This window comes from Anastrepha ludens, chromosome 2 (assembly GCF_028408465.1).
Source record: "Anastrepha ludens isolate Willacy chromosome 2, idAnaLude1.1, whole genome shotgun sequence".
Classification (NCBI taxonomy): Eukaryota; Metazoa; Arthropoda; class Insecta; order Diptera; family Tephritidae; genus Anastrepha; species Anastrepha ludens.
In genome coordinates, this window is record NC_071498.1 from 173,048,521 (window position 1) to 173,059,551 (window position 11,031).

General features: G+C 39.9%; 1 protein-coding gene across 1 annotated transcript; it reads right to left on the minus strand.

Annotated features, from left to right (window-relative positions):
* Window positions 1–48: 48 nt before the first annotated feature.
* LOC128855877 (D-beta-hydroxybutyrate dehydrogenase, mitochondrial) lies at window positions 49–7,544 on the minus strand. Its single transcript, XM_054091091.1, has 4 exons — window positions 7,043–7,544; window positions 3,887–4,283; window positions 3,409–3,770; window positions 49–181 (listed from the first exon to the last, which is right to left on the minus strand). The coding sequence occupies exons 1-4, from the start codon at window positions 7,150–7,152 to the stop codon at window positions 49–51; spliced, it is 1,002 nt and encodes a 333-aa protein (XP_053947066.1). The 5' UTR covers window positions 7,153–7,544.
* Between the last annotated feature and the right edge of the window lie 3,487 nt (window positions 7,545–11,031).

Below are 11,031 nucleotides of genomic sequence, written 5' to 3' on the forward strand. Positions count from 1 at the left end.
AAATACATGTAAACATTTATTAAATATCATAAAGTAAGAATTATGTAACTATTTTTTTTGGTGCTGCAGTAACGATGATGACATAACTTGCTGATACGTTGGCATAGCGCAGAATGGTACAGTCAGCAGATCGATTATCGGCGTGGGGCAAATTCGGAACAGGAAACGGTACAGTTTATAACTGCAATGGAAAAAATTAATTATAAATATATATAGTGTCAGGTTGACCTGGCTGACTGGCTGAAAGCCATCACATAGACGTATTGATCTTAGTGGTTTAAAAAATGCTAAAAGTGAGAAAAAAAGAAGGAGGTTCAGATGTCGATAATATTCAGTCACGAACCACGACAGTTGGTTCTACGTTACCGGAAAGACCCGGATTTACACTACACTAACAGGGCAAAGTTACTACTACAACAACAACAACAACCCGGATTTACAATCGGCCAAGGACTGTCATTCTAACAGCATTTGTCGTACACGTATGAGGAATTTCTATGCTGCTATAACAAAAACAACAACAACAAAAACGATGATATTCTAATAACTCATTACATTAGCCCAAAATAATGCATTTCCGCTACCCGACCATGACGAGGGGAGAATAGCGATAACGCGGCTAAAGAACAACAAAGCCGCGGGAGTTGACAGACTGCTGGCTGAGCTATTCAAACATGGCGGCTGGTAAGGTGCATGCTTCAGCTTCTAGACAAAATATGGTCGGATAAAAACATGCCCGCCGATTGGAATTTAAGTGTGCTCGGGCCAATCCATAAGAAGGGGATCTTGCAATCTATGCCAATTATCGCGGGATTAGTCTTCTAATTAGTCTCACATGTAACGTTCTAGCGAGCGTATAGTGAAAGGCTGAAGCCCACCATCAACTAACTGCTTGGACCTTATCAGTGTCGTTCCCACAACAGTCGGTGCTACGTAGTCGGAATGAGTCGGATTTATATCCGGTCAAGGACTGTCGCCCCGTATATGTCTGGGGAATGTTAATGTTTCTACAACAACGAAAACCTTATCAGTGTTGGTTTAGACCTGGAAAGTACACCATCGTCCAGATATTCACAACACGCCAAGTCTTGGAAAAGGCCCATGAAAGGAGCATCGACACACATAATATTTTTGTCGATTTTAAAACTGCATTCGACAGTACGAAAAGGAGTTGTCTTATGCCGCGATGTCTGAATTTGACATCCCCGCAAAACTAATACGACTATGCAAGATGACGTTGCTCAAGACCAGCAGCGCCGTCAGAATTGGGGAGGACCTATCCGCCCCGTTTGATACCAAACGAGGTTTCAGGCAGGGTGACTCGCTGTCGTGTGAGTTCTTTAACCTGATGTTGGAAATGATCGCAGGAGCCACAGAACTTAATCGCTCAGGCTCAATTTTTTATTAGAGCGAGCAATTGTTGGCGTGTGACGATGATATTGACATCATCGACCTTAACAATCGCGCTGTTAATTCTAGAAAGAACGATTTTGCGGGTGATTTTTGGATCTTTCACCTTTGGCGACGGCAAGTATCGTAGGCGATGGAACATGAACTTTATGACGACATAGACATAGCGCAGCGAATAAAGATCAAGCGGCTAAGCTGGCTGAGTCATGTCGTCCGAATGAATACAAACGCTCCTATTCTGAAAGTATTTGATGCGGTACCAGCTAGTGGTAGCAGAGGAAGAGGTAGGCATCCTCTGCGTTGGAAAGATCAGGTGGAGAAGGACTTGGCTTCACTTGGTGTGTCCAATTGGCGCCGGTTAGCACGAGAAAGAAACGACTGGCGCGCTTTTTTAAATTCGGCAAACATCCCGTAAGCGGTTATCGCGCCAATTAAGAGGAAGAAGAATATTTTTTGGAAGCAATAAAAAAAATCCGATACCCTTAAACCGATCATCTTTTATATATCGGTGATCTTAAAATTTATTTCGAAGTTATATGTTTCTATGACTATGGTTAAGTCGGATGAAAGGGAACAATAAATTCATACATACCTATATTGAGTTTAGCTAAGATTTGAAAACACAAACTCATAACCCTTTCTAAAGATAAATTGAGAATGCTCACGGCCATTCTCACAGACCACTGCAGACAGTGAAGTCGTCTGTACATGATAGGGATTTGGTGTACGGACTCTTGCTGTTTCTGCGACCAATCTGAAGATACTCCAATGCAAATTCTCCTGGAATGCAGCGCTATAGCGCAGAGAAGGCTCAGACATCTTGGCCAACTGCAGCCAGAAGAAAGGCCTATACGCTCTATCCAACCCAGCTCCATCCCGAGTTTAATAAAGGAACGAAGAGGTAATATGATGGAGTAGAGGGCACAAAAGACCATGAGGACGAAGTGCAAATCTCATAATGAATCTAATCTAATCTAAAATGTGAAATTTTAGGAAAGCGTTAATACTAACGGGTTTTCCAATAAGAGGTGTTGTCCCCGCCGTCTTGTTGAAAATAAACGTTGTCCAGATCAATACCATCCAATTCCGGCCATAAAAAATGGTTAATCATCTCTCGATAGCACAATCCGTTCACCGTAAGTGTTGTTCCAGCTTCATTTTCGAAAAAGTAAGGTCCAATGACTCCGCCGGACCATAAACCGCACTAAACAGTCACACGTTTAGGATAGAGAGTCTTTTCAACAATAACTCTTGGATTTTCTGAGCCCTAAATCCGACAATTTTGTTTGTTGACGAAGCCACCGAGGTTGAACTGGGCCTCATCACTCAAGATGACTTTTCGATGAAATTCTGGAACATTTGCATGAATTTAAACGACCCAATCAGCAAACACACGACGTTGTTGATGATCGGCTTGAGTGCTTGTGTTAACTGGACTTTATAAGCCTTAAGAATGTCTAATTCCAAAGAACGACGAGGAGTGGACAAACCTGGGCTTTCTTCAACATTTCCGGCTACAACAGCAATATTTTCGACTGTTTTTGAGCGACGTGCACGGTTTATAGTCTTCACATCAGTAACTTGCCCCAGTAGCTCGAATTTTTTCACCAATTTCTGTATTGCGGTCCGACACGATGACCCTAAAATGTTCGAGCTTTAGGAACCGTCCATCCGTCTGCCAAATTTTCACCATTTTTATAGTGAATTTTAATAATTTCAGTGCGTTGTTTAAGCGTGTATCATTCCATTTATATTAATGTCGTAGTTTCTACTTGTCAAACATAAAAAAAATGACAGCTTCGAAAGTGACATCTACCGAAAAAGCGGACTATTCAAAATAACACCTGTTATTGGAAAACCCTTTACCTAATTTTGCTGATTTCATATATAATAGAAGTATTGCTGTAAATCATCATCATAAATACGTGGCAATTTTATGCGACCTTTTAAATTTCTTCGATCGAATCTTTCGCATTTTGAATACCAAAAAGTACTTACCGCCACGGCTCGTGTATATACATATCTCTTGGCACGTGATGCGTTAGTGCATCATTGAATTTTTTCAACAAAGAGTCGTCATGAAACTGATTTGGTGCTTTGAACCCCGAAATGACTGTCAAATAGTTGTTGAATTGCTTGAAGTAGGCGCCGTAGAATTCTCGTTGCTCCGCGTCAAAAGCGTCTAGCATCTCCTTCGCATGATCCTGCTGCCTTGCCGATATATTGCTTAACTGTACAAATGAACCAGGCACAAAATTTATCACCTCGACGCCATATTGGCGCATTTCCATACGCAAAGAATCGTTCCAAAATCGCAAAGCGGCCTTCGAAGCGGCATATGGACCCAAGGCCGGAAGAGCCTAATAACGAGAATTCATTTCATGAAAAATGAAACATGAAAAAAGCAAGAAAATCAACGAAATCGCCGGTGTCGATTTGTGAAGAAATTTAAAACTATGCAAATATGCGAACTCACCTGCAACCCACAATGGCTAGTAATGTTAATGATGCGTCCGCGATGCTGTCGCACCAACGGCAACATCACCTTGGTGAGACGCATTGTGCCCAACACATTTACGTTGATTTGCATTTCGAATTGCGCCGCAGTTTGCCATTCGAACTCGCCGAAACACATAACGCCGGCATTGTTGACCAAAGCAGTGAATTGGTATTCGTTGTTGGTGCGCAACAAATCGGTAACGCACTGGAAGGCGCGTGTAATCGTCTCCTGCTTGAGCAAGTCCACTTCCATGGTGATCATGCGCTTGGAATCGTTGAGGTTTTGTAAAAGGTGCGCGCCATCGGAGTTGACATTGTGGCAGGCCGATATAACAGTCATATTCAAGGAATGACAATACAACGCCAGTGAGTGTCTGTTTTTATGTGGCAATGAATATTTTGTTGGATTCGCAGGTATTTAAAAAGAAAAAATACGAAATAGAGCTAAGACAATGGAGTGAAAGTGCGAGCAAAATAGGGCTCATAGAAAAGCACGCTTTTACTTGTATAAATACATACATATGTACATGCTAGTATGTATAGCGCTTGAGTTGAATGCTCTGTGATATTCAAAATGAAATTTTCTTCAAATTTTTTATTGGTATGGCAATAAGTTTCCGTCGTCGTGCAGGAGGTGTCGCTACGATACAATTTCTGTGTTCGCTCTAGTAATATACTGGTGATTTAATGGTGTATATGCGGGGTTTCGATCGCAGTAGTCGACGTTCGTTTGAAGCGTAAATACTCTTTCTAATCTGACGTCGAAAATGTCTACGCTCGTCGCGATAAAAACAGCATTTGCGGGAAGCCAAGTTTCATTATTACCTTTTAAAGAAAAGTGCAGCTGAAACGTCTCGTGTCAATATTTACGGTAATCACGCTCCGTCAAATGCAACTTGTAAAGAGTGGTTTCGACGCTTCCAAGGTGGGTGGTAAAGATCACGAAGCGCCACCAAAAAAATTCGAAGATACTCAACTACAAGACTTATGGGATGAAGACTCATGTCGAACCCTTGATGATATGTCTAAAGAGTTGGATGTTGACAGATCAATCGTCGGTAAACGTTTACACGAGATGGTTCAGAAAGTCGGCAACTGCGTACCACCCACGCTACTCTTCGAAGTTAGTCGGTGAATGTAACAGAAAACTGAACAGTGTTGCAAAGCACAACAAAGTTAGTCTTATTTGGGTGCCTGGACATTGTGGTATTACAGGGAACGAGTTAGCTGATAAATTGGCTGATGAAGGCTCTGCAAGTATAGTATACTACTAGGCCCTGAACCCTTTCTAGGTGTCAATTCCGCATCGATTCAACTATGGATTGACGACTTCATGAGGTGTATCCAGAGAGGACGTTGGTCTGGGTTGAACTCGTGCAGATTAGCCAAGTGCTTTGTGAAAGAACCAAACAAGAAAATAGCGACCTTTCTCCTAAAACTCAGCAGAAAGGACCTGAGAGTGCTGATGGGTGTAATCACAGACCACAACCTCTGTGGTGAGTATATGGTTACCATGGGGGTCGCCGACAGCCCGATATGCCTATCATGTCTTGAGAATGACGACACTGCAGATCATTTTCTCTGTAGCTATCCTGTGTTTTCTAAAATCAGACTTAGGCTGTCTGTCTTACCACCCACTTTTTATGTTTCCTATCTCTATTCTTTCTACTGAAAACTATCCCGGTAGTACAATTGTCTCCTGACTTGTAGCTTGAACTTTTCCAGTCCCCCACGAATCTAATCTAATCTATCCATTGAAGGAGAGAGATATCAAGAGACGTTTGGTGACGTGTGAGATGCTTCTTGAACGGCAGAAAAGAAAAGATTTTCTGCATCGCATCGTCACTGGCGATGAAAAATTGATCTATTATGCTAACCCTAAGCATCGAAAATGTTGGGGCCTGTCAGGTGAACCAGGTCCATCAACAGCGAAAAAAAAATTCATGGTTCAAAGCTTATGTTGTGCAGCTGGTGGGATCAGAAGGGTGTCATCTATTACGAACTCCTTAAATCATCTGAAACCATCACTGGCGAGCGTTACCGACTTCAGCTAATGCGTTTGAAACGAGCTCTCAAAGAAAAGGCCGAAAGGCCGGAATGGGCCGGTAGACATGACAAACTGATTTTGCTGCATGACAACGCCAGGCTAGCAACGTGTGGTCGGTCCAGAAATATTGAGAGGGACTGAATTGGGAAATCTTGCCCCACCCGCCGTATTTCCCAGACATTGCACTTACGGATTACCATCTGTTCCGATCAATGCAGTCAGCTTTTATTGGAGAGCGGTTCACTTCTTACGAGAGCATCGCAAACTGGCTCAATGAATGGATCAAGTAAATAGAACTTGAATTTTTCGTTAGAGCAATCCGTATGCTGCTTGAAAGATGGAGTAAAGTTGTAGCTTCCCAAGCCACGTACTTCACATAATTAAGGGTTTTCCAATAACAGGTGTTATCTATCGCTATCGAGAGATGATTAACGATTCTTTATGGCCGGAATTGGATGGTATTGATTTGGACAACGTTTATTTTCAACAAGACGGCGCTGCGTGCCACATAAGCAATGAAACCATTGATCTTTTACAGGAAAAGTTTCCGGACCGTGTTACCTCTTGAAGAGGTGATCACAATTGGCCACCGAGATCTTGTGATTGAGAAGGTCTACACCAACAGCCCAGGGTCGATTCAAGACCTCAAAGATGGAATTCGTGAGACTATCGAGGACATAGGGCAGCCACAAGGATATTGTCCTGTAAGCGTGGTCGTGGTGGTCATTTGCCTGATGTTATTTTCCACTATTAACGGTATACATACCTTCCTCTTTATAATGAAATAAACATCCGATCATTTATATTAAAAAATGCAATTTTCTTTGAATATCAAAATAATGACTCTTATTAGATAACCCTATATCATTTATTATTTTATTGTTTAAATAATTCGTAACTTTGGCTAAGAAAGGATGGAAACTTATTCCCATAGCCAATAAAATAAAATTTTGCAAATTTAACGTACGTTTTTCCTTCACAAAAGTAAAGTTGAAGCGGTTTTCTTTTCGTTATAGTTTCCACCTCTTAAAAATAGGTAAATACATGTGCATGGATGTGTCTGTTTGTCTTAATTTCAACACTCACCCTAATCCAGAATCGCAGCCAGTAATAAATACAACATTTCTCGGTGTCATTTTAATTTTCCCGGCTCCATAGCCGATTGTCTTTAAAAGTGCATACCAAAGTGATGTCATCGTGGCTTAAATGTATTTTAATATTAAGTTCATTCACTGTTGTGCTCTATTAAATATTTTACTTTATTTTTGATAATTTAATAACTAAAATAATAATTAATTTTATTCAATAAGTAAGAGTGTGAATTTATTTTATGAAAACTCATAAATCACCGTCAAACGTTATTCACCAAATTGGTAAGTGTTTTGCGCACAGATCCGCAAAGTTTTTAATAAACTCGAAATTCTTTCTGGCGCTACTTCCGAAACCGTCACAATGTTGCGATGTTTCGCGCTCATCGAATCGCACTAATTCACAAAGGAAAACGAAATTTTAATAAATGAAGAATGTTTCGAAAAAAAACGCGTTCAAGTAAATAAAAAAAGTGCTTTTGTAGGTATACAGTGATGTGCAGTAAAATGAAGTCACTCTTCACCAAAGCCATTCTTTACACAATTTCAATTTAAAAAAAATTATACAAATTACATTTCTTCAAGCTGTTCTATTTTACTATGATAATTTAGGCCAACACCATAAACTCCTTTTATTTAACTAGCTCAAAATTTACCGTTATTTGCGTTAACCATCCCAGAAGCGTCTAGGTATTGGTGCGCCTTTATCCAATCGTGGGCAGTATTATTTTATTCGACTTAAATTAATTTTGTATAACTGTAATTTTTATAATCCTTGTTTTCGCTTAACTTTACTTATATTGTTATTATGTATTTTAAGAATTAAAAATGAAATGATACCGGTATATACCAATGAAATGAGACTTTCGTCTATTAGTCCATTTATGTCGCTAGGAGTATTTTTAAACTTTCCCAAATATATTGTTTTTTTCGTCTGTCATCTGTCAACAATATTCAGTTCATTGTTTATTACGTTTCATACAACAATGCATTTTTGTCGCTCTTAAAAATGTCGAATTTCGTGCCTTCAAACTACGATTTGCGGACATCGTAAAACCACTTGTGAAATGCTGCTCTCCCGGTTCAAAAGAAAGTCTTTTTTGCATCGAATCGTTACGGGTGATGAAAAATGGGAGTATTTCTCCAATCCCAAGCGTAAACGATCGTATGGTCCGCCCGGCCACAAGCCAAAAACAACGGCCAAACCTAATCGTTTCGGCCGCAAGATAATGTTGTGTGTTTTCTGGGATCAGCGTGGTATGATTTGGTACGAGCTATTAAAACCAGGTGAGACAGTGGACAGTGCACGCTACCAACGACAATTGGCCGATTTGAACAGCGCTATACACCGAAAACGCCCAGAATATGCCGATCGGCGTCACAAAGTAATTTTTTTTGATGACAATGCACCGCCACATCGAACAAGACCGACTCGGGAATTGGTGGAGTCGTACGATTGGGAACCGCTGGTGCATGCGCTTTACTCAACAGACTTGGCGCCTTCCGATTATCATTTGTTTGCATCGATGGGCCACGCACTTTCCGAGCAGCTCTTTAATTCCCACGAAGAAGCCAAAAAATGGATCGATGATTGGTTAGCGTCCAAAGACGGCCAATTGTTTTGGCGCTGCATCCACAAATTGCCTGATTTCTAATTGCCTCATTTCATAGGTATATACCTGTACATAAAGGTTGATCAATTTAGAGATATTCCAGCCGAAAGCCTCCGATGCTAGCGCTGAACTACTTTTAGTTTGTATAATAATTTTATTGTTATGTAAACCTTTATAAAATAAAAAAAAAAAAAAAAATTTAGAGATATCAGATTTTAAATTGAAATAAAAGAACGAAAATTAAAATTGATTGGTCAATTTTTATAATTTTTCTGTGAACCATTCATGGCATTTATTTTTTAAAGATAATTCTTTTCAAATAAATGCTGGCCGCAACTACGCCGTAATTTGGTCATCCGTAAACAACAATTTTGAATGACTCACTGGAGGACTTCGGTCGGTAGTTCCCCTCGGCCCTGCAGTCCTCCTCGATATCACAAAGCCCAGGCAAAGCTTCGTTTTCATGGTGTACACTATCGTTGTAATTCATAAAAACCGTGAGCGTCGCTTTCTTTTTTAATGAAAAACGTGTTTGTTTTTTTGTCTTGGTTTATTCGGAGCTGTCTGCTCACTCGCCTGATGTTCAGGATTGCGTCTCGTCTCCAGTAATGCTGCGTTTGATGAATGTTGCGTCGCCTGATGAATTTTCAGCCTTGGAAATCATGTCTTTGGCGAAATCAATGCAGTCCCTTTTTTGCATGAAATGCAGGTGCTTTGGGGAAAACTTTGTAGCGACATGGTGCAAATCCAAATTATTAACTACTAACTTGAATGGATCCAGAAGCCATATTCAAGTCCTCTGCCAGTTTTCTGATGGAGAATTTGCGGTTATTGAATAACTTTGTTTCACTGGATTGATGTTTTCATCGGTTTTCAATGTCGACGGCCTGCCCCTAAGCTCGTCGTCCTCGATAAGCTGACGATCTCTTCTGTGGCGTTCATGCCTCACGTAAACGGCTGATTTTTTTTTAAGCATCATTAAAAAACAAGAAATAATTGCCGCGAAAACTTCTGCGTCGTGAAGTTGTTTAAAGTATCATTACCTAACAAAAAAAAAAAAACACAAAAACTGAACTCAAATCAGTTGACTTAGAGTGTCAATTGGCGGTTGCTCTGGGAACTTTTTGATTAATGTGGTATCATCAGTGGTGGAGCATCGTAGTGCCACTTTAAAATTGCCTCTGTAGTTTAGTGCAGAATTCGCTTTGGTAAATAGTAGTTATTTTTAGTATTTTCTCACTATTTTCTGGTCATACATTGGACATTTATGACATTTTCCACAATTTTCTTTGAGCAACTAATTGTTTCAGCGATTTTTTCTTCAGCTGTTGCCGCTTTTGGTTTTATTAATGTGTTCTAAAGGGGTTTTCACTTAGCGCGGGTCGATTTTGGCAGCCATTTTGTTTTGATGACATCTGTCAAATCTTTTGTTTATTATTCAGTTGTTTATGCCAAATCATCATCACTTTATTATCAAAATGAGTGTTCATTAACGCAAACGTTGCGCGCATTGCGCCCATTTTTCGGTAGACGTGGTGGTCCTTCCAATTTCTTATGGCCCATATTGAACCATATGGACCTAGACGACATGTGGTTCCAGCAGGACGGCGCTACGTGCCACACAGCAAACGCCATTTTATTCCATTTCAACATCTACCCGCCCTTATTGAAAAACCCTTTAGTTGAATTATTCTGTAATTCAGTGCTTAATTCTTTCCCTTTTCAAACCGAAATGTCATTCGTGCTTATCGTCTGGATGTTGTCTTACAAACGGCTTTATGTCGCCTCGAATCGACGAAACTTTATTTATCTTTCTTCAGAATAGCTCTCATGACAGAAATACAGTCGGAGGTTTGCCATTTGCTTGCCGAGAGGTGCGACAGTTGTTTTTTCTATCTCTTGATGCTTTTAATCAGGCAGCAATCGAATTGCAGTTACGTGCCAATCCACACTGCTAAGGCTGCCGCCATACAATGAAAGTAAAAATATTAAACATATATTTTATTGCACAGCAGTGTATGTATTTTTTGTGTGTGTGGCGCATCTATTGCAGATGTATTTCGTATTCAGGTATGCATAACTACATTTGTACTGCTCGACAACTTTTAAAACTTCGCTACTTAAAATCGCTTTTATTTAAAATTTTTATTTTTACTAGCAATGAGAAAATAGAAAATATACTTAAATATCTCAACTTTGTCTCATTTTATTTGTAATTTGTTCATATTATACAAAAATATATGCGAATGCAAAGCAGTTTTGGCTTCTTTTAAAATTTTCGAATTTTGAGTTGTGTCATCTTAAAGGCTACTGTGAGATGCATAGGCAGAAAGGTAAGCGCATAAATTTAAGAGCCGCATATCGAAAAAAACTC

What these genes read in the sequence shown, in the direction of transcription:
- LOC128855877 (XM_054091091.1), bottom strand. Translation starts at nt 7,152, where the DNA reads ATGACATCACTTTGGTATGCACTTTTAAAGACAATCGGCTATGGAGCC. An exon ending in GGCTGCGATTCTGGATTAGG is followed by an intron (nt 4,284 to 7,042) that starts GTGAGTGTTGAA and finishes ACATAAAAACAG; the next exon opens with ACACTCACTGGCGTTGTATT. An exon ending in TATATACACGAGCCGTGGCG is followed by an intron (nt 182 to 3,408) that starts GTAAGTACTTTT and finishes TTTCCATTGCAG; the next exon opens with TTATAAACTGTACCGTTTCC.